Source organism: Manis javanica, chromosome 7 (genome assembly GCF_040802235.1).
Source record: "Manis javanica isolate MJ-LG chromosome 7, MJ_LKY, whole genome shotgun sequence".
NCBI lineage: Eukaryota > Metazoa > Chordata > Mammalia > Pholidota > Manidae > Manis > Manis javanica.
The window spans coordinates 15263560-15291010 of record NC_133162.1 but is presented as its reverse complement, the minus strand read 5'-3'; the positions used below and the strand labels follow the sequence as shown (position 1 = coordinate 15291010).

The 27451-nt window shown below is 44.3% G+C and overlaps 1 protein-coding gene across 22 annotated transcripts in view; it reads right to left on the bottom strand.

Annotated features, from left to right (window-relative positions):
* Nucleotides 1-5670: 5670 nt before the first annotated feature.
* ABLIM1 (actin binding LIM protein 1) overlaps nucleotides 5671-27451 on the bottom strand; it is a 288553-nt gene continuing 266772 nt past the window's right edge. For 8 of the 22 annotated variants that reach the window (XM_073240363.1, XM_073240358.1, XM_073240360.1 and 5 more), the window contains 8 exons: nucleotides 24322-24426; nucleotides 22476-22523; nucleotides 19532-19678; nucleotides 17250-17341; nucleotides 15888-15993; nucleotides 15142-15206; nucleotides 14454-14514; nucleotides 12731-13831 (listed from right to left, as the gene is read on the bottom strand). In XM_073240363.1, the coding sequence (XP_073096464.1) occupies nucleotides 13692-13831; nucleotides 14454-14514; nucleotides 15142-15206; nucleotides 15888-15993; nucleotides 17250-17341; nucleotides 19532-19678; nucleotides 22476-22523; nucleotides 24322-24426 (764 nt within the window). In that variant the 3' untranslated portion in view covers nucleotides 12731-13691. Of the gene's footprint in view, nucleotides 10481-11618; nucleotides 11700-12621; nucleotides 12697-12728; nucleotides 13832-14453; nucleotides 14515-15141; nucleotides 15207-15887; nucleotides 15994-17249; nucleotides 17342-19531; nucleotides 19679-22475; nucleotides 22524-24321; nucleotides 24427-27451 lie in introns of those variants that run through there. The other 14 variants (XM_073240359.1, XM_073240361.1, XM_073240365.1 and 11 more) reach the window with 11 other exon arrangements.

The window sequence follows — 27451 nt, the reverse complement described above, 5'->3', positions numbered from 1 at the left end:
ACACTTTCCACACACTACAGACGCTTTCACATGTAAGGCTCAAAAATTAAAACAACCACTTTTACATAAAAGAAGGATTTGTAATCACAACTCCTGGCTTCCTGTGCTGACTCCCTCCAGCCAGGCCCTGATGGCAGCTCCTACATTTCCCTGGAGTGACTGTCACAGGAGAGAACTTAAGAAGGAGTTTTCTACATTCACCCTCCTGGCATTGTCCTGGCACAGTTAACAAGATTGTGTGCCATTTTTTCACCATTCAGAGGTTTCTCAAGGTTGTGAGGGGAGAAAGCAAGGAGATCAGAACCAAGGGATCGTTTTTCCTTTAAGCAACTATGAACCTGACCAGCTTACTCTGATTCCCTGCTTTCTTTCTTTAAATGTAGACCATCTCTTTTTAATCTCCTTGCAAACAAAGTGCCATTTGAGTGGATTCTGATAGAATGTGTTCAGAGGTCTAGAATCTGGCTATGCTGAAGGGTGGTGCTAGCCATTTCCCAGGGAGGCCTCTGGGGACCGTAGCCCTCTTTGGGAGGGCAGACTTCCTAGGCCTTGGCTGACTTCTGGTCCCCTACGTTAGGGTGACAGTCAGTGACAAAGCCTGGGGATGGCTGGTTAGTCACAGACCAGCTCCACTGTTGACCTGAGACCACACAGTGTGGGGCAGGGCTTCCCAGATTTGGCTGATCATCAGAATCATCTGGAAGCTTTAAAATTTTGTTTTAAGAGACAGCTTCCCAGCTCCCAGCCTAGAACTGCGGAATCAGAATCTCCTATGAACCGAAGCCTGAGCTTTACAGTTAGGCCTGGGTCCAGATCTGCTTGCCTCCACCCCAAACTCTCCGTGCGGGCTTGGACAAGTCAGGCGGCCTCTGATCATCGTACATCGAGGGGTGACAAGGTTGCTGGCAGAGGTCAGAGGTGAAGCGTATGAAAGCGCCTGCATCCAGTGGAAGCCATTTGATGAATGATTAACAAATACCAGCAATTTACTCTGAGTTGCCCAAAACAGTTTGTTTTTAGGTGGAGGAGAAGAGTAATTGTTCTTTTTTTTTTTTTTTTTGTAACCAGGAGAATCCAGCTGAACCTTGCTCCTATCTGAAGGGAATAGCCATTGACACAAGAGACACAAGGAGGCACTTCTGAAGGGAAATGCCATCGACATTTTCTAACTTTGAAGCGTATGTTTTCACACAATAGCAGGAACGAAAGAACCTACTCTTTCTGTGCCAGCATCCGTCCAGTTTAGAACAAAATGTTATTCATGGCCAGACTCCACCTTGCCAAGAAAGGCTGGCATTTGTCTTTGCAAGGACGGTCCTCTGGGCAAGGCTTAGAAAACTGCATGCTCACATGGAGACCCCAGATGGCTGTGACAGCCTCAGGAGGAATGTGGCTCTTGGACTTGATGGGAGGGGGCTAGAATCCTACCTGCTTGCCGGTGGGCCCCTCTGTCCTGGGTTTTTGCTTTGCAGATTAAGCACAGTAATCTGTAGAAAAGTACTTTACCCCATACCAGGCACACGGAGGCCTCAGACAATGTTAGCTGCTGTCATCATAGCACCACCAGTCATCCTTTCCTTCTCATCTGGACTCAGTACCCTCCAGCCTGATTCCCAGGCTGAGTCTGGAAGCCACCCAGGCTCTGCCCTGCCTTCAGGCCCTTGGGGATGTTCTGGGAGGGCCCGCCACTGACACAAGCTAAGGGCAAAGCAGAAACAGCCTCTGCTTTGAAGGACAAGTTTTCCCAAGCCAACTTTTCTTTTTAACTGATGGGAAGGGTTGAGTTAAGAGGTAGCAGCAGGGGGACAGTGCATATAAATACAGAAAAGCCTCCCCAGGGGCTGCTATTGTGCTTAGTACAATGGCAGAAATGGCAGGCCCTGGAGAGCATTTTTATCCAGTTGAGATTGGAAAGTAAAATAAATGTGGTCATATTAGACCCTTCTTAAGAGCTGGATTCACTACGGCCCTCCCCTGAGGGCTCTAGGAGGGGAAGGGGCCCTTTTGGTCAGAGTCCTGGCCTCATCTGGGAGAAGGGAGGTCAGGGCGTGGAGGCAGGTCCTCCAGTCTGGAGTTGGGATTCCCAGAAGCTTTGGGCACTGATCCTCTGACCACCCTGGGCTTGCTCAAAAGCTGCCAGCACCAAGTCTCCACCCTTCCCAAGGCTTTCCGGCCAACAATGGGCATGGCCAGCAGGGCAGGGTTGGTGACACAGCCAGACAAGGCTGTTTGGCTTTATGGGGAGGAGGAACCCCCCAGGGATGGACAGGAGGGGCTGAGCAGGACTGGTGGCTCCCTGGAACTAAGGAAATGTCCTCGGATTCTGTGAGGATTGGCAGCTCAGCCTTTGCTGACTTTGTTTTGAAGTAATACAATTGGGAAGATCTTTCTGGAACCAAGGCCATCTTTCATGGAGTCTCAGCTCTTTCTGCATGTGGTGTTTCTAAGCAAACCTCAAGCAGGCTAGGGAAATCCTCCCCACCCAGGAACCTGGGGCCCAACAGCTCTAAAACGCCTCTGAAGAGCTGAGCCCCAAGCTGGCACGTATGGATGCTTCCATTTTGAGCAGCCTGCCACCCTGGCTGGCTAGCGTTGTGGGGACACTCAAGTCCTTCCTTTCATGACATTTGTCCACATGCTGAGCTTTTAGCTGGGGAGCTGGGGGTGGAGGGCTGGCTTAAGGAGCGCTATGAAATGAAGTATGAGTATGCTGAGCTCAGGACTGGGCCAGGGCTAAGTCCTTACTACACGGCAGCAACTTTGTTCATGAAAGCTTACGCCTGAGTGTTCATTTTGTATTATGCCACGTCTTGTTCTAAGTGATTCTCACAATAACTATTTGGGGTAGGTATTATTGTTATTCCTATTTTATAGAAATGGAAATTGACACTTAGAGACATTAAGCAAATTGTCCCTAAACAGATAATTACTGGTGGAGCTGGAATGAAAATCCAGGCAGTTTGACCATGTAGCCTGTGCTCAACCGCTATGGACTTTTCGATCCTTAACTATTGGCAACTATTCAGAGAATTTCTATCTTAGTATATTACTGGACAAAGAAAAGGTTGTTATTGAAGCATATAAAAGAAGTTGTGGGCTTGTTTTAATGCTGGAGTATTCATATAAAGACTAGGGGTTGGGGGGAGGTAGTGGAATATCCCAGAACAAAAGCTAAAGTTCTTTAAACTGTTTAAAATACTACCAAGAAACCCTCATTTCCTACTACCAGCTGTTGACAAAACGCTTTCCTGTCTCTGAGCTCCCACCCTTACCTCGTCTGGCCTCACAGCCCCGTAAGATAGTCAGACCAGGTATTTAACTCACTGATGAGGAAGCTGAGGCTCAGAGTTTACAGGGTTCTTCAAGTCTAAGTGGTTAATTCCTCGTCAGGAATTATGTGCTGGGTCCTGTGTGGTGCTTAGCATGGTTTATTATTTAGCAACCATCTCCTGTAATATTTTGTCTGTTTTGCAGATGAACAAACTGAGGCCTACAGAGGCTAAATAACTGACCCTACGACACACAGCTAGTAAGTACCCCCTAACCATTGTTCACAGCTGGTACCTAGGTGGTAGTAACAGGGCTCATGGCCACATGAAGGGAACTGGCCAGTTCCACACTGAGAACCCACTCTGGGCAGGGCGCCCTGGGGGATTTAGAAAGAGGGAGATACAGTCCTTGCCTTCAGAAGGCGCACAGGCAGTGGGATGTGGAGGAAAATAAATGGGATTTGAAGTGGGACAGAACTGGGCAATCCCAGCTCTGATGTTCCCTGGCTGAGTGATCATGTATAATTAGCCGCTGGGTTGTAGTCTCCTCACCTGTACAGTGGAGCAGCAATTATCCATCTGGTAGGGCTGTCATGAGGGACACGGTTCACAAAGCCTGGATTTCCATGTAGGGAGCATCTCACTACAGTTCAGCTGAGGAGCAGAAACACACACAGAGCTGGCAGTACTCGCAGCACTTGAGAAGCTCCAAATGTGTTGGCCAACCACAGGCCTGCGCAGAATTTACTGGGGCAGGCTGGGCTGGGCCCATCAAGGGAGCTCTTAGAGACTTGTCTTTGATTTAGGGCAAATGGAACCCATGGGAATTCACAGGGTAACTCCAAAGAGCTTCAGGCAACTGATTACAAATAAAGTTGCCATTACCTACTGTCCCTGGGGCCAGATCCTCATGGTGCTCCGCCTCTTGGAAAAGTTGGACATTGTACAGAAAGATTAACGCCATTGGCAAAACTGCAGTGGGAAGAGGGCACGGTATGTTCAGTTCAGGGAATCTGCAGTGTTTTGGAAGGGTTGAATTGAAGATTCAAAGGTGGGGCGCTGTGGGAGGGGAAGCTACAGGGCGGGCGAGGCCTTGAGGGTCAGGCAGGGTTGGACTCCCAACAGAGGCTTGTGAGCTCTGCTGCGTGTGTGTGAGGGCTGGCCACGGAAGGAGGCGGAGAGTCAGCTTTCAGTGAAATGGTCAACAGTGGCAAGTTCAAGGTAAGGACTGAGCATAAACACTGGCTGTGGTTAACTATGGACCAACATGGAGATGCTGGCGCTGGAGAAGGCAGAAGTGACAGAACACAGACCTCCAGCTGGAGCCTCCTACCTGTTTTGTACAGGTGAACTACACGTGCCAGCTGTCTCGAGAGTAACCTGTCTCCAGCTTTGAGGTGAGGGTCCACGTGAATGCTAGTGTGACTGGCCCCTGGACAGGTGCTATGGACTGTAGTTTGTGTCCCCTCCGCCAATGTGTATGTTGAAATCCTAACACCCAGAGGGATGGCACTAAGGGGCAGGGCCCTCAGGAGATGATTAGGTTGCCAGGGTCATGGAGGATGGATGGGCTTAGTACCCTAGTAAGACACTTGAGAGAGCTTCCTGCCTCTCCTTCCACCATGTGAGGACACAGGAGAGGACAGCTGCCTGCACACCCAAGCAAGCCCTTACCACACACCAGAATGGCCCACATCTTGATCTCGGGCCTTCCAGCCTTGAGAACTGTAAGAAATAAATGTTTGTTGTTCAAGCCACTCAAGTCTGTGGACTTCTGTTATAGCGGCCCAAACTGGCAGCCCAAACGACCACAACAGGCTTGATACACACACACAGAACGGCACGGCTAGAGGAGGCCATCTGGAATGTCAGTACCTCCTTGTATTTTCTAGCAGGCCCCCAATCTTGGCAGTGAAGATAAGTAGCAAATCAAAATCTGGAAGATTTCTTTCACTTGCAATTTGATAATGCAGGGGAGGTCAAAGTGTGAAAGATGTTTTTCCTCCCATTGCACTGTAGTTTCTTAGTAAAATGGCCAACACACTTGGTGGTTCAGAGCTCTTGGCCTCCTCAAATCCCCAGTCTTACCTAAACGATGAGACTGTCACTGCTCAGTGTCCCCAGCAAAATCAAACACCAGCTAGACCCGTATAGTGCAACAGCTTTATTACAAAATGTTTTCTTTAATCAACTTGGTTAATATGGTCTGAATTATTGGACAAATAGTCCTGGAATATTGCTATCTGTTGCATTTCCCTCTTCGCCTGTGATAAAAACGCATCTCTGAAGCTTTGGTTTGCTTCCGAGTTTGCCGTGGTTATTGGATGTTGGGCTCACACTTTTTCAAACCGGGTGGACCTTCAAAGCGAGCAGGGGAACAAGAAAGGAAGTGTGGCGTGGAGGCGTTTAGGAATAAAGCACAGACTTTATTCACTGAGTTGTGAGTACAACAGGACGCGGATTACAGCTGCAGGGGAGTGGCAAGTCTGCTATCAACAGGAGCGCGGAGCAGGTTGGGAGGCACGCACAGCAACGGGGACCAGCCGGGCGCCTCCGCTCTGCACACCAGCACGCGGGACTTGGGCGCAGACCGACACCCACTCACTTTCACAAGGGACACGACACATCTTTGAAACAGCAGTTCTTCCAAACATTTGCTTTCATATTTCTGGAAGGGATGAGAAGGCAGGAAGACTGTATGCCTTCTGACACTTAAAAAAAATTCCATGAAACCCAACTTAAAATGAAAAGGCAAGAATTTCAATGTAGGACTGTCAGCAACTCACAGAAACCACACACATTTATTACCCAACAGGCCTGTACATAAAACCCCAGAAGAATGTCAATTTTATGGACAGTCATTTTCTCCTCCAGACTGAAGAGAGAGATGCATGTACAATCGTTAAGTGGTTACCACCTTTCTGAATGACGGTGTATACACGTCGTCTTCATCAACCTTCGGTGAATGGGCTCAGAAAGTGACCCATGGGATCTTCATTCTTGGGAGAGACAGACGCTCTGGGGAAGAATTTTATTTAATCACAACTGCCACTCAATTACACTAAGCTTCGGAAATGTTGGATTTGTTTAATTTTGCTGTGTACACGTATGTTGTTTAGAAAGTTTCTTTCTTTCAGTGTAAACTGACCTCCTCCCTTTCTGAGTTTGCCATAAATTATCCTTTTCCAAATAAAACACAAAAATCCATATGCGAAGCCATGCCAGTCATCATCTCCCCCACTGCTTCCTGGGCAGCACATGGGAAGACAGTGATTTTTTTTAAAAATGATAAAGTGAAAGTTTCTCTTTCTTTCATTACGAGTTAGGTAGTTCCCTTAATGTCCATCTTCACCATAAGGTGGTGTCCCTGCAAATCTCAAACCTGAAGTAATCTCTTTTTCTGAGTAGAACATTCTTCAGAAAGGAGTGCTAATGAGTGAATCTTAGGGCATAGTGACAAACACTTGGTTTGTCAAAAGAAGAGAGTTCTAAAAATGAAATAAAATCAAGGCTGGTTTAGGAAGTAGATTAAGCAATGACCAGAAATACAAAAGTGATTTGTAAAAACTGAGCTTGCTTCAGAGGATGCAGAAGGGTGGAAGACAGTTTATTTTCCCTCCACTATTTTTCATGACAGAAAGAGGGCTCACACAGCCTGCAGGGGCTGCCCGCCCCTTTGACACGCAGAATGCCAACACCAGGTTTGCTTTAAAGAGTTTCTAGAAAGACTTACCTAGTCAAAAGTGGTTAGTTTCAATTTTTTAAACCTGCAAAAGCGTATATATTTTACATAATCATCTGAGAAGCAATTCTTTAGAAAAAGGTGTCTGCTTTAAAGTGTAAAGAAATTAGGTCTAAGTTTTATAAACATTCCAGCAAGACTTCTCTGAGCAGAGTTGATTGACATAACCAGACTGAGAGAAAAGCTAACTCTGGCTTTTCCGTTTGAGGTTTCAGAGAATAGGCAGTTTATCTTTAGTTGTTGAAGAAGTCACTTTGAGAACATTTCCTAACTGAACCACACCAACATGCAGATGCATAGTGAGCTGTAGAAGTTTCCAAATGCTCTTTACGGCTCATCCTAAATCACAGAGGAAGACTAAATGGTATCCTGGCTTCTCTGGAAGGAACTTTAATGGAAGCACTCTTTCATATTGATTTCATGCAATCAGTGTGTGATTAAAGAATCACAAGCAAGCTCAAGGCTCAAAAGTAGTGAAGCCCTTTGTGTGTGCACCAGGGAAGCTTGCCATATATTAACTCCTTTCCCGGAGTGAACAATCCCCATTAATTTGATGGCATTAACAACTGCAATTTTTATGTGTAGTGCAGGCGGGGTGCAAGCAGAGAACCCTGATCTCCTATGCAATGGTCTGGATATTTTGAGGACAAGCATGCTGAGCCCAGTTCAACAAAATGGCCCATACATTAGACTGGGTGGTAGGGAGAGGTTGCTCCACAACCTATCCCTCCAGCTGGAGCCTTCTGCTGGGCGGCCCACCCCGCGTTATGGCTTCCAGTGCCCCCTCCCCAGAGCACAGAGCGCTCTGCTTGCAGATAGGAGGCTACTGACCTTTTCTTGGCGTAAACTAGCTAATACACCTGATATGGAAAGCAACTTTCACCCCTTCTAAATTGAAGGCAGAACTGAATTAAAAAGATACAAAAAAAGGTAGACCTTTCATTAGTGGGCATAGATTTTGGGCTTAGTTCTTTAACTATCACTGCAGCTTTTATTACACTGACATTTGATCTGCATGTGCACAGGTCATAACTCATTAACTGATGAAAACCTTTATTATCCCCATAACAAAAAACCTGTCCCAGCTAGCGTGGGGACCCATCAGGCGGTCCTTGGCATTGACTGCAGCAGGGAAAACCTGGAGGTACACCATGGTCCCCACCCCTCACACCTCGCCAGAGCAGAGCAAGGACTACATGTAGGCATGGTGTGGAGGCCACCAAGGCAGGAGAGGCCAGAGACAAGATGGGGCAGTGGAAACTGCGAATGAAGCAGGGGGCCACTGGTATGCAGCCTGACTTCCATCGAAGGAGGGGCTGGTCTCCTCAGGTCTGCCCCCGTCAGAATCAGCTGCAAAATGTGTCAGTGTGTCCAACACACACACACACACACACACACACACACACACACACACACACACACACACACTCTCTCTCTCTCTCTCTCTCTCTCTTGTGAGAACAGGCCTCAAACACTCTATGCCTAGCACTGGAAGGACAGGCAAATTTAGATTCCTGGGAAAGAGCACAGGAGGATTACAGGAGACAATCACGGTGCGCGCTGCAGACCCAGTTGACGGAGTGTCGTGAGTGAGAGGTCTGCAGCACAGAGTCAGAACTCTATTTGCTTTTCACCATTGGTGTCAGCTCTACTACTTCTAATACTTGGTACCAGCAGGAAGAATTTCTGCGCTTTTCTTACTAGTGGCCTATGCAGGTGAATTAAAACATTTTCTCCTTTGCCTTTGAAACGGGGTTTAAATTCCTAAGCAGAACCCAAAGCATGAGAATAAATGTGACATCCTCCTCTGTGTGGAGAAGGAGATACTCCCCCTCATCTGACTCACATCCTGTTTGAGGCCTGACCAGAGCTCTCAGGGATCATGGCGTGGTCTGACGTGCAAGCTTTGGTGAAATCCTAGACTCCAGTTTGAAACTCGTGTTGCTGGGGTTGAGGACTCTGCTGAGATGCTCTGGTGTCCACATACAGCCGACTAGGTCTGTGGTCTTCAGTGTGATGTTGCCTTGAGCTGCACTGGTCATGGGGTATGCTGGCTTCTGATACCAACACCTTCCGTGAAGGACGCCAGGCTGAAGATGTGCTTTAGCCTCACTCTAGACCTTTGAGTCATGCACACCTGTGCAAATGCTCCTTACAAGCTGCAGCACAGCGTGACAAATATTCAAGCAGAAATGAAATTTAAGAGCACATGCAGATTCTCAAAACTACACTGGATGAGTTAAAATACGCACACTCTCTCTCTCACACACACACACACATACCCATGAAGTCAACAGAGCTAGGCCAAGAAGCAAGCTGAAAAGGCTCATCTTCCTTTTAAATCACTCTGAAGCAATCTACCTTGGTGTTGCAGAGATTTAAAAGACAAAAACATGCCTTTCCTTAGCCTACTACTAAAAAAGACCTTAAAAAAAACAAACCCAAATCAGCATGGGCTTGCTCGGATTCAGAGGATGCTGGGGAACAAGCAGGGGATGCAGGGTGGATGAACTGGCATTGGTAGGACTCAGAACTTTGTCTTTTTTTGGCCAAGAGAGCTACGGCCCCTGGGTGAGAACCATCTAACAGGGAGCAACTGGGCTGGTCAGGAGACAGTTTTTCCCTCCCCCGTCTTTGCAGTGGTGGGGCCCGAGACAGTGCCTGTCCTTGCTGGGGAGGAAGGATGAAGCCCACTCTCTGCAGCAGAAAATGAGTTAAGGGATGTTTTCCTTTCATTCCCTTTTCCTCTCTTTGCCTTAAATTACTTTGGCTGCTGTTCAGTGCACTCTACCAGAGTGGCCGGGTTCCCCAACTCTTGACTTCCACCCTGCTGGAGCCCAGGCAGGGCTGCATCAGGCAGTGAGGAAAGGAGCATGCAAAGGGGCTGCCACCAACCACGTGGATGTGTCCCTCAGGCTCTTCCTTCTCAGCCACAGTGCTACAGCATAAATAGATTCATACTTTGGAATTGATTACAACTGCTTTTTTCCATGTGGCATCCTAAGGGCACTTGCTGGCTCTTATCCATACAGTCAGCACTATTGTTGGACAACAGTTAAAGGAAAACAAGAGAAGTAGCTCCTGTTGGGTACATAAGGTCACGTGAAAAGGTCACATGTGAACACTGCTGTCGAGTGTGGGAACATAGAAATTTCTACCCCTTTGCTTCTTGGCAAATGTTGCCATTGGCTAGCCCAATATCTGGCTCTTGGGTGTTTTAATCAGATTTTCCCTTTTGCTTGTTGCTGAGGGACAGTAGCTTGCAAATTCTCCACTTGAGCTGAGCCTTAATACAGCATCCTATGTGTCACTGCCATCGTCAGCCCTTTTTCTATTTGCCGTCTACACGTGGGACCTAGAAAAGTCTTGCTTTTTTCTTCATGTCATTGCGTCTCCAAAGAGGTAACTTGTCAAACTCCTGTATGGACATTCCAAAGATATCCCGAAACACTTCCGGAGCTAAGTGGCGCTGTGATGGGAGAAAAGAACAGTGGTCAGTCTGGCTGGCCGTGTGCACGGCCTTGAGCGAGGCTTTCCAGTTGGCCAGTACTCATTCTGAAGAGCTAGGCAGCATGATGGAAGGGGCTTGTGAGCAGGCACTGGACCCAGTAGGTCCTTAACTAGTCACGCCAGGGGGGTGTCCTCCCCGCCCCCGACAAAAGAGCTGGCAGAGTATTAATGATTATTCTAACACTGAACGGCGATGGGACATAGGGAGATGATTCATTATGCTGGAGGCGAGTCCCCTTCAGGTCCTCGGGATGTGGAAAAGATGTAGGGAAAATGGACCATAGCAATGAGAAGACGAGAGAGAGCGAGCGAGAGCGAGAGCGAGAGAGAGAGAGAGAGAGAGAGAGAGAGAGAGAGAGAGAGAGAGAGAGAGACTTCCAGGGTGGTCCTGGGGCTTCCTCCTGGTTCAGTGTCAGGAGTCCAGGTGGCTGCCTGGTCGACTGAGGAAAACCTTCCATATGTCATTCCTCCTAGGAAAGTTCCGTTAGGATACGGGAGCCTTTATTCTCTGCCAGGCTGACTGCACATACAAAGGTACTGCCTTTTGTCAGGGAAAAGTAATGTTTTTTTTTTTATATGACTGGCAGCCAGAATTTTTCTTAATTAAAACCGTGAGATGGAGGACAAAGGTCAGCCTTCCATGTCTAAGGTCTTGGGTATGTGTAGCCAGCTGACTCTTTAGCAAGGAGTGTGGAGACGGCAAGAGACACTTGTCGGTATAGACGTCTACAGAACGCTTCCCCCCTCACCCACCCCCTCACCCCCCGCCTCAGCGAACTCAGCCCAGGCTCGGGGAAGATGACGATGTGGGGCCATCCGAAGGGGGAAGGAGACTCCTTTCTACATCACCAGCCGTAATTCCGGCAGCCCCAAGTTTCCAAAGGGAAGGGCTAAGATCAGGCTGTGTCTTCAGGATTTTACCACACTCTTAGAATAAATTCGGATTTTTCCTCCACAGTTATCTTAGTTCTACCTCCACTTTGGGGTTAATCGTTTTTATTTTTTGCCTTCACTGAAACACTTCTTAGGGGAAAGCTGGGGGGAAATGCACAGGGATCTACAACAGGCACCGGATTTTAAAAAAGTTTTTTCTTTACCTCCAGCCTGGTTCTGTCCACATCACGCAGGATTTTGTTGCGCCCTCTGTTGGTCACCATCAGCATTTCATATGGAAATATCTGAGAAGCAAAGAAGAACATCTCTTCTAGAACATCCCTGTCCATTTTATTAACAAGGAAAATTTAGCTAATACGCAGGACTCCCCAGGTGGAGCTTCTAAGACATCATTAATAGAGCAGCTGAGTTATGGGTGCTCTTCACTCAAGTTTCCAGAGGCCAGGAACAGGTTCTTAGACCATCCCAACTCCCCACCACGACCCACACAGCGCTGTGCCTTTGGGGGCTTTGTTGAGGGAAAGAATATAAACTGAAGGTGAAAGTTGAGAGGCACTGAAATGACGAGTGCGTGTTTTATCTGGCCAGATAATACTGGGACGCTTCAACAATCTTGTTCTGGGACTGGCTCAGGAATCCACCAAGTAGGCAGGCCCAGAGGCAGTGTTCTGACGGGATGACACACTGAAATAAGCCTGTTATGCTCATCAGGGAGCAGAGCCCTTGCACACCTTTGCTGCAATGTGATGTTCTGAAGCTACGGTGACCCAGTGTCCCAGTTTTCCCAGGCCTGAGGAGGTCCCTGGGGTTGCAAGACTTTCAGTGCTGAAACCGGGGAAGTCCTGGGTACACTGGGACACATTGGTCACCCTCTCTGGAGTGGTCTGTAATCGCTCCATGGGCACTGGGCATGCCTTGTAGTGCTCACCGCAGTGGGCTGACTTAATAGCAAGGTCATAGGAGAGATGTGTTGGTCCTTCACGGTGCGTGCGCAGCACCACGCCCAGAGAGGGCTTACACCTGCTGACGGGTGTAGCAAAGCCAGCTGACTGCCAAGGGGCTCTGCAACATGGCTTGCCTAATGTACCAGCCTGGCACCAAGGGGCCTCAACCCTGACATGGTGAGAAGGCAGATGAGCTCTGGTTCAGGTCGTGCCCCATTTGCTGTGCCCTCAGGAGAGGAGAGAGCAGAGGAGCTGCACTTGCCTTTGGTTCCAACATGTTGGGCATGGATACTCCCCGGTCCATTCTTGTTCCAGACATGTGGCCATCCAGGAGCGTCTGCAACAGAGAAGGCGGCTCAAGGAGGGGCATACCCCAGCGTGGGGAGCTGTGGGCTCCCAGACCTCCTTGTTGGGTCTTAAACGTTCTCCACCATTTCAAAGTAGGTCATCTTAACTATCACAAATTATTCTAAATAAGATCCTTGCTGAATAAGAGCATGGATACTGGGACTACTGCTCTTTTATAGTTAAGTTGGGAAAAGACCCCAGCTCCGTAACTATTGACTAATCCCCAACTTAGACTCACACATGAAAGGACAATTGGCCCTTTAACAACAACATAGATTTGAACTGGGTCCACTTAGACATGGATTTTTTTCAGTAACTATGTGGGAAATTCTTTTGGAGATTGGTGACAATTTGAGAAAAACATTTTCTTTTCTCTCACTGACTTGGTTGTAAGAATACAGTATATAATACAGATACAAAATATGTGTTACTTGTTTATGTCTTTGGTAAGGCTTCCCATCAACAGCAGGCTATTTGATAACTTTTTGGGGAGTCAAAAAAGTTTTATTTAGATTTGTGACTGTGCAGGGGGTCAGCATCTCTAATCCCTGTGTTATTTATTCAAGGATCTATATACGGTATATCAAGAAATTGCCAAGGCTCTGATTGTTTTCTTATTTTAATCTTAGTTTACTTTGCATTTTTTTCCTTTTCTCATTCTCCATGATAATTTTGTAAGGTTCGGGTTCTAGGAAAAGAGGAACGGTACCAGAGCAGCTCTTTCCTATTGGCTAAGACAAGAGTTTCTTTTCTTTTGAGACCGCACAAAGGAGGGGAGGGCCTAAGGCACTGAGTGGGTATAAGTCAAAGAAAAAGGCTGTATATGGACAGACCTTTGACGCTGGTCCCCTTCCACCCCAGAGAGGACTATGTAAGGCCAGAGCTAGAGAGTCCTCTGACACCTGGCCTGGTCCACGCCGTGACCCCCAGGCTGCAGGGCCAGCTTAGGCATGCATGCACCGCATGGCCCCTCACATCCATGGTCTAATGCTTAGACAGATCGGCCTGCAGAAGAATGTTCTCAACAGAAACCCTTCCCTGGAACAGCAGCTCATGTCTGGATCGGAAATGGCTGTTTTGCTGTGTGGCCCACTTGAAAAAGAGAGTAGTCCATACCTGGTAGTCTGGAGAGGAAATAAAAAGAAAGTATCAGAAGGGAAAGAACAGAAAAGCACAGAAACATTAACAGAGAGACTACATCCTACTGCAGCCCCCCAAACACTCCCCAGTCACCCGTGCTCTGTCCCTGCTCTGGTCTCTGCACCTGCTGCCCCTCTGCCCCCTTGAAGCCAGGAACTGCCTGCTCCAGTTTCAGCCAAAACTGCCTTTTCTCGTGGAGCTCTTCCCTGGCACCCTAAAGGTGCTTCAGCCTTCTCTCTGCATGTCCGAGCACAGCATTTACCACACGGAGCTTCTCTCTTCATTTGATCATTCATGCCCTCTCTCCCTTTCTTCCTGTCCCTCAGAGCCATTTGCATTCTGAAGGTAAAGCATTATCGTGCTTATGACCGCACCTCCAGGTGTCTAACCGAGTGCTCAGCACATAGTAGGAGAATGAATCCATTCTTACAAACTTCTTTCCCATGGTCTCAATTCAATAGAGACCCTTGGTGATTTTCATAAGTGTGCCATTATCTCACAGAGGACAGGTGTGACCCTGCTTCAGGCTGTAAGACAGCATGAACACAGCCAGGGTACTTGTGATGGTCTAGCCTCCCATTAGCAGCCCAGCCACAGGGGCCTCACCTCGCACCCCTCCACTGACGTCTCCATAGCTGCTGTACTGAGCGAAGTCTGTAGAAACAGGCTGAAACGACAAAAAACACATTATTAGAAAATGTACTCCACAGTGATCAGTTTGGGGTCAGGTGAAAAGGAAGAAAGGATTTACAAAATCCTAAGAATTCTTCCCAAGCTGAATTCCTTGATCTTTATTATTTTTCTTTCCTTTTTCTTCTTCTATTACTATGAAATCCCTTTGTCTTTTGTAGTATGTCCAGTGCCACTGCTCAGAAGGCCCTTGGTAAGCAGGTATCTCTTGTGGATAAATAAAAATACATTTCTCCATGGAGTCACGCAATTACATTTGTTCTATGCTTTGTGGGAAGGGTGATTCCAATACTTTCCTATATCTTTTTACAGTAGAGATACTAGCTCAAATAATTACCTTTGTTGATTGTGGAAATATCTGCCACACAATCAATTAATCTAGTCTTCCTATAAATTTATACAGCTGTTCTGTCTAAAGTCGATTTCTCTTTCTCTCAATCTTATCGATAAGTCAAAGTAATTTACAAAGAGATCAAGGAGATGGCAGTTTTCTTTACATTCCAACACTGAGATCATAGTGTCAGGCATATCCAGACAACATGTCAGCACTTCCACCAGGACTGAATGGGGAATAAACTCAGAAACAATTAATTGACACTCTTACCCGGTGAAGCCCATTTCTTCCATAGCCCGGGAGAGAGGAGGTTTTAGATGACAGAGCATGTGAAGCTGAATGAGAAAAAAGGCAAAAAAAAAGAGCAGTTGTTAGGAGACTGGAAGGCTAATTCTTAAATGAAATCAGCAGTGCATCTTCTACCCTTCAGAATAGAAGATTTAGAAAAATGCACAGATTATTGGGCTCAAATGTTCACAAAGTGCTGTCATATGTGGGTGAGGCAGGGATTATGGGGGCAGTGATTGAGGTGGGGTGGGGAAGGAAGAGTGCTTAGATGCTTTATCTCTGGATCCTCGATACAGCTCTAAAAGTGCTGTAATTATTCCATCTTACGGGAGAAGAAGTTGGGGCTAAGAGAAGTTAAGTATCTTACCCAAGGTTGCTCAGCTTGTAAATAACAGACTAATGATTTGAACCCAGGGCTATCTGGATGCTTAAGTCCACATCCCAGCTGGCATGGCAGGATTAACTGGCCTGGGAGCCAACCGTGTAAGTTATCAGATTCACTGGCCCACTGCAGGTGGGTTCCTGGGAGGTCTGGGAGAGGGCATCCCATCAATCAACAGCATAGATGCCTCATAAACTGCTGGGTTCTGGAGGGAGCCGAGCTGGGGTTGAATTCTGGCTCTGGAACTTAAAAGGCCTCTTTACCTATAGGCATGGTATTTCATTTTTTCTAAAGTCTTCATTTCTTGGCCCATGTAGATGTAGTGCTATGTAGGCGTGCTGCTCACCTGAGTTAATGGGAGAGTCATAGCGACCGGCTGACAGGGACGACCTCTCCCGGCCCTCCTTCTCCATCTCTTCTTTTAATATCAACTGCCCCAGGCCCGAGTTGAGCTATTCACAAAGCAAAAGGAAAGCAAACCCTGCCATCACTTTCATGCAGCTGCAATTTCTTCTTTCGAAGGTCCTGAAGGAAGTTTCTGAGCCTGGAGAGGCCCGGATGCAGACAGTCCCAGAGCCTGGTGGCTCCTCAAGAGGTAGCCCAGGTTTTGGACCTTGAACCCCTCCTTAGCCTTTTCATTATCAGGGCTCCACTTCCCTAAGCCCGGCCCCAATCAGAAGAATGTTCTTTCTCCTTTGCTCTCACCCAAAGCGCCAGCAGGTGACCTTAGGAGGTGTGTGTGGGTGTGGATTTTAGGTGGGAAAAGAGAGTTTTGGAACATTGTTCTTTAGAAAGAAATAACATTGATTTATTTAAAAATAAGAAAAAATAAAGTAAAACCTGCTCATTGTACAGGTTTTAGAAAATCCAAAAGGAAAAGAAGAGTAACCGGTAATCCACCACCCAGAAAGTATTACCATTTACATTTCGGTTTATATCCATCCAGTATTTTTCTATGCACATGTCGTACAAAACCGGGATCATGCTATAAATGGACTCTTGTATCCTTTCCCTCCATATAACTAACCATACAACCTCCATATATCATGTCACATGCATTTCCTGCATAATTATCTTTGGAAAATGCCATTTGAAGGGATTCATCAGTCCCTTATTGGTGGGATGGTTTATAATTTCCTGGCTCCCTCTACCCCAGGCTGTAAACTGACTATCCTTTCAGTCTTCTGAGGTGCTGCAGGCTCATGCTAGAGGCAGGAGGGTATAATGAGGGCTTCTTGGTGGCAGCCCACTCAAGTTCTCTCCTCTCTCCTAGCCCAGACATACACACAACTTACACAAGTCCTGAGGGAAGACCTGGAGAAATGCTCAATCCCCAGGGAATTCCTTCTGCAGAGCCCGCTCGAGGGAAGGGAGGTGTCACACTAGCTCGGTGGACACCTTGGCTCGACTGGCCCCTGGCATCCATTCTTCACGTGCACAGCACATGCAGTATCTCGCTCTCTTTACACAATCCCGAACATCCCACGTCCCTCAGACCCCCAGCCTCCTGGTCATCTCTTCCAGAGCCCACTGTGTATTCTGCCTTGGAGTCCCTCGATACCCATCTTGCCTTGACTACCCGACTGCCAGCCCCAGAGGTGCGGGACCGCCTCCTGCTCATCCTGGCGGCTTGCCCACAGCCGTCATTCAAAGACATGCATCAGCGGAACGGAATGGAAGAGCGCAGCAAAGCAGTTCAAGGACAAACCTTCATCAATTGCTCTTCTTGCAGCTGCCGGCGTCTCAGAAGCTCCTCCTCATCTTCCTCTCTGCCACTAGATCTGCGTCTCATGTCGGCTCCTAATTCCACAGCAAAGACAACTTCTCACGTTAGCACCATGGCGAGGGGATCTTCAGGGACTAGTCCACCTGTGCTCACCTTGTCAGGCTGGCAACATTGTCAACAGTACAAGGTAAACCAGAGCCTACCACTGATTCGGCACGACTGGCTGGCTTCTCAAGACAGCGGGCCCACTGACAAGCCAGTTCTAAGTGTGATCAAAAAGGCATGAATTTTGGCCTCCCAACAGTGATCTGCTCAATTAGAACTTGGTTTGCCATGACCACTGGATCTAAGTCAGCCCGGTGGCTATGGGTCAGCGCTCCCTATAGGTGGAAGGGGCATTTACGGTTATTATTTTGATGTTCCTGAGGTCCTTTTTCAAATTTCAATTTCAAATTCAATTCCTTGGACGAGAGGAATCCAAGCTCATCTATATACCAAATAGGTATGATAGACATTCTCACGATGTTTTAAACTCTTGTAGTTTTCTCTGTTTCTGAATATTTAGATTTGTCATCATTCTGTCACCCTGTTTTCTACCCTTAATAAACTCATTAACAAACGTGCTTTTTATTTTTATTTTAAGGGATGGGTCTCCAATGTTTCCCTTCCCTCAATCCTTTGAAAAATGTTCACAAAAGAGTTTTTTGATTCGTGGGTCAATAAAAAGTGTTCAAACAGCTAAAAAGTTACTTATTTTGGTATAATATAGCAGATCATGTATGATTTTTAAGCTTCCTGGAAAAGGGGAGACAGGGAGTGGGAAGGAGGAATCTGTCTGAATGGTTGCAAAATTAAGGTAATTATTGTTTTTTCTAAATTGCTTGGGTTAAACTGGCTATGGGAGGAAACAGGAAAGCTTGCTAATCTAACCAAAATTAACGTTAACTAATAGCCTCAGTTTTTCTCATTTTGATTAGTGGACCAGAAATTTTCTTCATTTTTGGAATCCAAAAGAGCTTGAAGCTATTTAGTGATGATGGTTTCAAAACTGCAATGTTAATTCTCCCTCCCCGAAAGTGTAGTTGTTTCAGTGACTCCACTAAGCAACGTGACCGAAGTAGGAACCTCAAAGGCCTGCAGAACTGACTGAAGGGCATGGACTAGCAGAGAAAAGTTGATGATTGACTCTTAATTCCTAAAAACCATAAACGTCAATGGGCATTTTCTCTCTTTAATCTACACTAATAAAATTAATAGACACAAATTTGCAGGAATTTGATAAATCTTAAGTCAACATAATGTAAAGAATACGTGTGAATAATGAGCCCAGAAGGTAGAGTCTCCTTCAACTATTTCTATAATTATAAATTGCTTTAAGACACACTCATATTGCTTGTAAAAGCTATTCCAAAGAGAATTTGATGAAAAATAGTGTGATGAAGAAAATTTGGATATTTTGGAAAATTGAAGGCCTTTTAGGTTTTCAACAGAAATGTGATAAGCTAGTCGTATGTTTGGAAAGCTGACTCACTAATTTCAGTCTTAGTTTCTGAGTTTGCTAATACTTTTTAGGCCAAGCGATTTCACTACTGACAAAACAGGAAAGACACAGACACAATTCTAAAGTATAAATTCGTGGTTGAAAGCAAAGCATGAAACAGCTCACATGTGACATTTTAGCAAACAATTCATGAAAATGATATGTGTAAAAGTCATATAACTTTACACAAGTAATATTTCAGAACAGCTGCTAGTCTAATAGCCCTTCTTAGTAATGGAAGACATGATCTAGTGAGAAAAGTGAAGTCTTTCAGTGTTAAGATGAGAATTGTAATTACAACCCAGAAATAGTCTAACAAATTTAACTGAAAGAAGTCACGCTTCTGGGGACACTTGGTAAATTCATCCTCTAAACTTTAAGTATACAGAAAAGTGTTCTTGGTAGGAGGCTATGATGCAGTTATGTTCAAAAGAGTTACTGATTTTGTGGTGGTGACTCTGAGAGCCCGTGCAAATCATTAGCTTCAGACCAGTTCTGCATCTCAGTAGTTCTGGTTAGCACAAAGCTCTGGTGGTTGGGTTTTTGTGACTTTGAAGCATTTTGCATCCATGTTAATACCACATTAGTTCTTTTCACTATTATACCTCTTGGTCATACTTTTCTTAAAAATCTGTAGGATAGGATACCTTTTCTTGAGTATCTTTAAGCACTTTGAGAGCTCCTAGCCATTTGGCCCTTTGGCTTAGCTGCAACAGTTGCATACCTACGGCGGCAAGTGAGGGGGGACCAGGCCAGTGGTCCGTCTCAATCTTTGGTATCTCGTTGGGGTCTGGAGCCTGGGCTGCTGGGAACTTGGAAAACTTGATGATATCTTCTGAAGACTTGCTCTGGGCTGCCAGGGCAGCTGCATCTAGGTGGGAATCAGGTGGAGCTTAGCTATTGGTTTGCAAAGCCCTGGTGGTACAACCCACTTACAAAGTTCCTTGCTCTCTGGCAAAAGTTTCAACTCCAGAAAGCTGTTTATCACCAGTAGCATTGTCCTTATATTTTGCCAGAAGCAAAGCTTCCTTCTACATCTGTTCTGCATCTGAAAAACCTTGTTCTGGAGCCGTGCCACTCAGTATTAGCTGTAGCTACATGTGGCTATTTAAATTTAAATTAATGAAATTAAATAAAACAAAAATTCAATACAATTAAATATCAGTTCCTCAGTTACGTTAGCCACATTTTAAGTGCTCAGTAGCCACATGTGATTAGTAGCTACTATACTGGACAACAGAGTTACAGAACATTTTCCTCATAGAAAGTTCCATTGGACAATACTCTTCTCGAACAAAATTAGAAATCTGAATCAGTAATTTGAAATGAAGAGTCTAAAAGCAAGATGCTGTCATTTGATGTAGTTGCTAATCATAAGAGAGTTGGACGGCTTTGTATCTTTGCAGCTTCTTAGCCACAAATATATTGGTCCAGTTCATTCTAATCCTTAGTTATTATGTATCCATTCTTGAGTGCTAGGAATAGAAAAGGGAAAATCCACTTTCAGCTTGCAGGAACTTAGTGTTGTGACTTACCTATGCTGACTTATGTATGTATATACGCAAAATACTCAGTGTTCTGTTCAAGGGTCTGCACTTAAAAGTGAGCCATCCAATTTTTAAACCAGGAAAGTGAGACTAGCAGCAACATTAGTTCACTGAGTTCTTAATGGCTCTACTTAGAGTTGTAAATGGCTTAGAGCCAGCCCCAAATCTAATCACAGAGACTGAGCAAAGCAAACCAGGTTAAAAGGTCAATCCCTGATTCCAGCTAATTTTGCAAACTGGCCTGGGATGTTACTGAACATTTCAAAATAAATTTATGATGCTTTAAATAAAACTTTCTTCTTCCCTGGGCTCACATATTGTAATATCTGGAAATAACTTTTTGAATCTTCAGCTCTAGTTCCCCACCTTTCCAGTACCCTGTGTGTCACTGTCCTTAAGTGACTTGACCAAGGTCACTCTATGTGATAATGAAGGGTAAAGTCTTGGCCAGGCATGAAACAGTGTTTCTCTGAATCTCTAACCTCATGAGAAGAAAAAAATTTGGCTTGGAGAACACCGCCTACTATACCCTCTTCATAAAAAAAGACAAAATGTGTTAGCATATCTAAGACTGAGTAGTTCTGCATTACAAAAAAAATTGTGACTTCATTTTCCCACTGACACTAGGTATTACTGTAACATCTATTTCTATTGCATGGACCTATTTTGCAGGATATCCTTTGGGAAGTTCTGTTCTGGTTGTGCTACTCTTAATTATAACAGATCTACTGAAAATAAACAGTAAAACCACAGTAAGTTTCACAAAAAGAAGTCAACTAAACTCTTCCAGATAAATAACCTAACATCTAATCTCTTTAAGTCTTAATTATTTGATTATTTTTGTTTAGAGGCAGAGTCCTAGACATGTAAGTATTAAAAAAAGTAATTTCTACATTGAGAAATCAAACTCTGGGAGCCTTATGCTTACATTAAAAAAAAAAGCATGACTTCAAACAGTACTTACGCATGGGAATTGGTGAAGTCAGTAAACATTCACATGTTAATGAGTGGGTGAGAAGACATTAAACCATAAAAAAAATAAAAACAATGTTAATAAACTTAAAAAAGCAAGCACATGGCATGAATATCTTAAAAGAAAAAGATGAAAAAAATAATAGTTCTAGAATCACTACAATACATAAATTCTCCTTTTTTCCCTACAATGTTGGCTTAAATATTTTCCTTATACATTTCCAACTTTATTTGCTTTTCATGTCATCCTAATCCTTAAGGACTCATTAACATCAGCTGGATTCTAAAGCCAGCCTTCAAATTTCCAGGCGCAATTTGTGGGTAATTTTCTGAAATCACCTGAAGATCAGTCTTGACTTTCTATCTGTTCATAAAGATTTATGGCAGATGAATCTATAGAGACCTAATAATGGTGGAGGGAAACGTGACCTCCACTTAGTATTGTGATTTCCTGGGGTTAAAAATTCCATATTCCCAGGAAAGGAAAACACAATTTAAAATCTCTATCACTGATGCTTAGTTTGCAGGAATTTCAGACAAGCTGGCCTAAGTCACTTGTTTTTGCTGATGAGAAAACCAAGGGACAAAGAGATCATGTCCATATCACAGAGGTGAAGAGCTGGGAGCAGGGCTAGGACCTCTGTTTCAGCATGCGACCTGTCCACTCCACCACAGGGCACAGATGTCTGCATGCCCCATGAGAAACTGGGGAACTGGACAGTCAAGTTGACATAGACTTAGTCAAATTAGTTTTTCTCGGTAGCTGGCTTTTCCCAGTTTTAATTCTTTAAACTAACTGCAAGCTCATTAAAATTATTATAGAGGTTGGTTAAATTATTTGATGGCCAAAACAAATAACACAAAAAAGTCTTGTTAGGGTATTTGTGAATTGTGTGACCAGTTTTCCCTTCTTTATGTGTGGACTGATACATGGTTTGATGGGCTCAGCAAATAGGCTAGGGGCTTCCTACCCAAGTTAAGTGCTAGCTAGGAAAACCAACCCACAATATTTGCATCTTAGGAGACCATAAAGGCAGAGTACACTGGGTGCCCCAGTTTTATTCTCCAAGGCAGATAAGCCTTTCAGAGGACAGCAGAATTCAGCTGATGCTGCTACGTAAGAGCTACACAGAGGAAAGCGGGTTTTACCATGCTGTTTGTAGATGGGTGGTTTTCGGTAGATGTTGATCCCTTGATCTGTGGAAATGAAAAGCAAAGGTGTGTGATTATGGGAATCAGTCCAGCAGTGGGAAAAAACAGATCAACCAAGAGGCAAACCAAACTGAAGACTCTTGAACAAAAATAACTCAGAGGTTAACTTTTGTATTACAAAGATTCAGGTTATTGGAAGAAGAGATCACAGGAATGAGAGAATTACTACAGACAAGTGACATGGAATCCTTTGTAATGCATCTTAGGGTAGATAGAGATGTAATTAATTCATGAGCCATTTATTTAAAATACACGTTTCCCTAAAAGTGGGATTAAAACAGGAAGAAATGCAAGCAGTGAATGTACTCTGATGGTGAGGAAGACATAACCATTTTGGGGAAGATCCCCAAATTGCTACTGTCTAGAAATTGAGCTCCCAGCAGACACCAGCGGCTCAATTTACTTTTCAACTAATGAATGGAATAGTGGAAAGCAATGTAGTAAAATAAAGATTTTTTTTTTCAAACACAGAAACAGTTTTTATATGCAAGGCTAGTCTGATGTGCTGACAGGATATTTGACAAAATCTTAGCTTATATAGGCCAAATTCAAAAAAAAGGAAGGAAGGAAAAGAAAAGAGATGCCAAATATTATTCATATATTTATATTGGACCCCATTTGATTATGCTACCATTTCACTTTGACTGCAAATACTAAGGAAATTTCAAAGGGTTTATTTCCCCAGAATCTTGGACACTGTATCTCAGTGGGGTGTTCTTTTTTTTATTATTATTCATTTTATTATCATTAATCTACAATTACATGAAGAACATTATGGTTACTAGACTCTCAGTGGGGCATTCTTCATTTGAAAAAGTCACAAACAGGCAACATTGATTTTCAAGGTTCAGTGAAACTTGTTTTAAAAAAGCAGTCCTATCTCAGTGGTATGAATCTTACTGAACCGTTTTCTGTTTTATTAGTTAGTTTAGAATGTAAATGGAAAATGATTACAGATTCCAAATACATATACTAACATTAATATAATGGGAAACTTATTAAACTACTTTGAGTAGCTAAAAGAAGCAAAACAATGTACTTCCTATTCAAAAAAGATATCATGACCTCTGATAAACAATTTTTTTGCCCTTAAAATTTGAGCTAACCCTAAACATCAAGATATTGATGAGTTCTGATTCTTCCAGCTCCTGATGGCAAATTGCCATTTGTATTGTGACAGTAAAGGCTTGTGACTATGGCAAAGCTTACAGCACCAAGCCTAAATTGCAAGATACCTCTGTTGGCTATGGAGGTGGTTAAACACAGCAGAAGGACCGCCCAATTGATCCAACTTGATCCCCCTCTGAATCGTACATAGAAAGAATCTGCACATTGGAGACAAATAGGAAAACAAAAGTACTCTCAAGTAACACTGTGGTCTGTCTTTAGGATGAGGGGATAACTAGTTCGCCATTGTGATGACTAGTCAATGACATGGAACCACAGAGTGATATCATAGAAGGCGCTAGTATCAAGGTAAAATTAAAATTTTAGTAAAAACAAAATAAGACATTAGAACAAAGCAACTCAACCCTTACTCCTTCACCCTCTGCTTCCACCTCACTTCAGAAAAGTTTGAGAAAACTTAAGCTTTCAATACAATCCTGGCATTTTACATATATAGCTTTTGAAAGGCCCCCCCTAGGTTAGATCCTGCAATTTAGGGTTTGTTGACTGTGTGCATCCCAATTAAAAAAGCATGAGAAATGGAGACGAGACAGAGGTATGTGGCTACATTCTACACTGTGACAGACACCAAGACATAGACCATGTCAGCTCCTACCTGGAACATGGAAATGTTTAGGGGCCTGAGCGTAAGTTGGAGTTAGAGGGCGGCTGTCTGGCCGGTAAGGGAGAGGGGAGTTCCGGCCGCTGGACGGCTCATTGCCTCCAATGAGAAGAATGGAGAAAACAAAATGAGAGAAGGGAGGGTGATAAAGAAAACCAAGCAAGCATAATAAAAATTCAGAACAAGCTGGAAGGAGGTACATCAAAAAGGAGAAACAAAAGAAACAAACTCAATTTATCAACTTGGCTTGCAAAGGTGATTTTAGGTTTGTTTAGTTTTCCGAAAGAGAGGTTCAAGGTCAAGTGGAATTAGGTTAAAGCAGCTAGCAATAAGATGCGTCATTCCAGTAGCATGCGGTTGAAGGCTGTGAGCTAGCAGTAAACTGATTTGATGGAAAGCACTCTACAAGGAATGGAAGTCACTTGCTAATGATTCAGGATCAGTTGTCAGATGGCTAGATCCCAAGCATGTAAAGGGGTGGGATATGCAAACCCAAATACAGTCACTTCCAGGCATGATGACAGAGGCTGGTGGTGGGGATGGGTTCCTCTGGGTGGAAGGCTAAGCCTGGGACTCTGTGGGGTCACACAGTGCTCCCCCTTAGCAATACCAAGTGCTGTTAGGACAGCCTATGTTTCTGTTTCCTCACTTTGAAATACACGTGATAGAATTAGACCCCTTTCTTCCAGGTACTTTAGCCCACTTATACCTCTCCCATCTTGTTCTTCAAAAGCTTCTCTGAGGTTCCACCTAGTCTAGCAATTCCAGCAATAAAACAATTCCTGAGCACCTGCTAGGCTGAGCTTCCGCTAAGGAGAAGGAAATGAATGAGATACATACAGTCCCTGCCCACAAGGGGCTCCAAGTCTAGCTAAGGAGATAGACTTACAATAGATACACAGAATACCATGTGATCACTCAGGTATATGAAAAATTCTATGACACCCAGGTGAAGGTGCCACTGATTCTTCAGGAAAGCTACAGAGAGATGTTAGATTAAGCTGGGCATCAAAGTGTAAGCTCACCAGGTGGACAGGCGGGCAGAAGGGTGAGAAGGCCCAGATTCCAGAGTGCTGGAACATCATGAGGAAGGAAAGGCCATGGTGTGTGGGTCAACAGGACTGACCACTGTGGCTGGACAGCATAGTATTCATGGAGGAGAAAACAGGGAAGAGGCTGGAAAGGTTCACTGGGACTTGGAGGCAGAAGCCTTGGGAGCCACCACAGTCCCCGGCACTCCCTTCGGACCAGGAGAAGTGCGGGGGTGAACGGAGGCTGGTGCAAAATTAGAAAGAGATCAGCTACTGCCCTAAATTCTCCTCCGACCCCACATTGGAGCAAACATCTGATCCAAGAATACATTAGAAGATGCAGGACTATCAAAAGTTAATGAATTGGAAATCTAATTACTTTAGTTATTGAGTTATGAGAGTTCTTTATTCTGGATACAAGCCCCTTTTCAGATATATGATTTGCAAATATCTCTCCCATTCTGCGGGTTGGTTTTCACTTTCTTGATAGTGTCATTTGAAGTACAAAAGTTTTAAGTTTTGATGAAGTCCAATTTATCAATTAATAACAATTTTAAATAAATCTTTGATCTTTAGAAGATTGAGCACGAGCCAATTTCTTCAAGTCAAACTACTCTAAATCTGGCCAGCAAAGTATAAAAGATGTCAAATGCTGGAGTTTAAAAACAACATATTTAATCGTGTTTTAATTTCTCAGTATGTATATGTTTAGATAACCAGAGCACATATCTGTATAAAGGGGCAGTAATTATTTATTATAGGCTCACATTTAGATTCCACGTTTTTGGTTATCATGTTCTGAAACTTTGGTCTTTTTCCTCAAGGGTCAGTTTATCATCTAGCTCCCAGTATATTACAGTGTAGACATTACCATTGAAGCCAGATATTAGCTTCTAAATATTATGAAGCTTAATCCAAACCGTTGACTTACTAAAAGCCTCATTTAAAAAATATTACTTCATTTACTATCATTCTCCTAAAGAGAATTAAACAGCCCATGTCTGGAAAAGTGAATAAAAAATACACAGGTAAAGGCAAGCAGGGGAAGGAAGAATATGGTTTATGTGTAGAAGGAAATTCAATTTTAAACCTACTGAATCAGAAGAAAGTTTTATTCACCTTTGTGTGCTCAGCATAATACCTGGCCAAGAGTAAGTGCCTAACAGATGTCTGTGAATGAATCCTTGAAGTAGACCACCTGCTGACTCCTACAGCTACGAATGGCCTAATTTAGTAAGAGCCACTGTAGAAGTAACTGTCATCTTTCTCTTGATAATGACAGCCCGATGCTAGTATACAGCAAGGGGATCCCAATAGCACTCTCTTTATGTCACTTTCCTGCTCAAGTTGATCCTCAAAACCCCAATTTAATTGGTTCACTTAATAAGAACTGTTTACTCCTACAAACTACAAAGAAATTATTCACAAGGGGAATCCATAATTGAGAACCAAGATCATTCTTGTGAGCTGTTCTCCAAAGAAGTTCTAGAGAGACTCAACTTTCTTGTGTTATTTGAGATGTCTCGAGACTGCATAGCCTGAGCACTGGCCTCTATGGTTTCTGAACCACCCTGCTCCCTGCCTCTTAATCCTTCACCTCTAACCTTCCTGTTACTCAGGAACATATTCTCACAGGTTTGGGTCATAATACCTAATCAGATGAAATGCCATTAAATTTGTTTTGATAGTTATGAACCATTGTTATGCACACACAAATTTTTCTGCGTATAGGGGACACACAGGTTTAAGGTTATTAGAAATAGCATTTGACCAAGTATTAAATATCTTTCTATCAAAAAGATGCTCTGCTGGCAAATGGCAGAAGAAGCCCATCGCTTCTTGGAGACAGTTGATGACCCTCAGAGGCAGCTGCCTGAATTTCCAGTGGATGAACTCTGGCTGAATGCTGTCTCCAGTTGGGCACAGTTCTGTATTGGGCTGTGTGTCTTCAGCAACCATTGCCCTTTCTTGTTGCTAGAAAAAACACTAGTGTGTGCAAGTCTTTGCAAGTAGATTTGACTCTATAATTATTTAAAACCTCCACAAAATATTTTAAAACACTAGATAAAGAGAGACTCAGAAACACACTCATC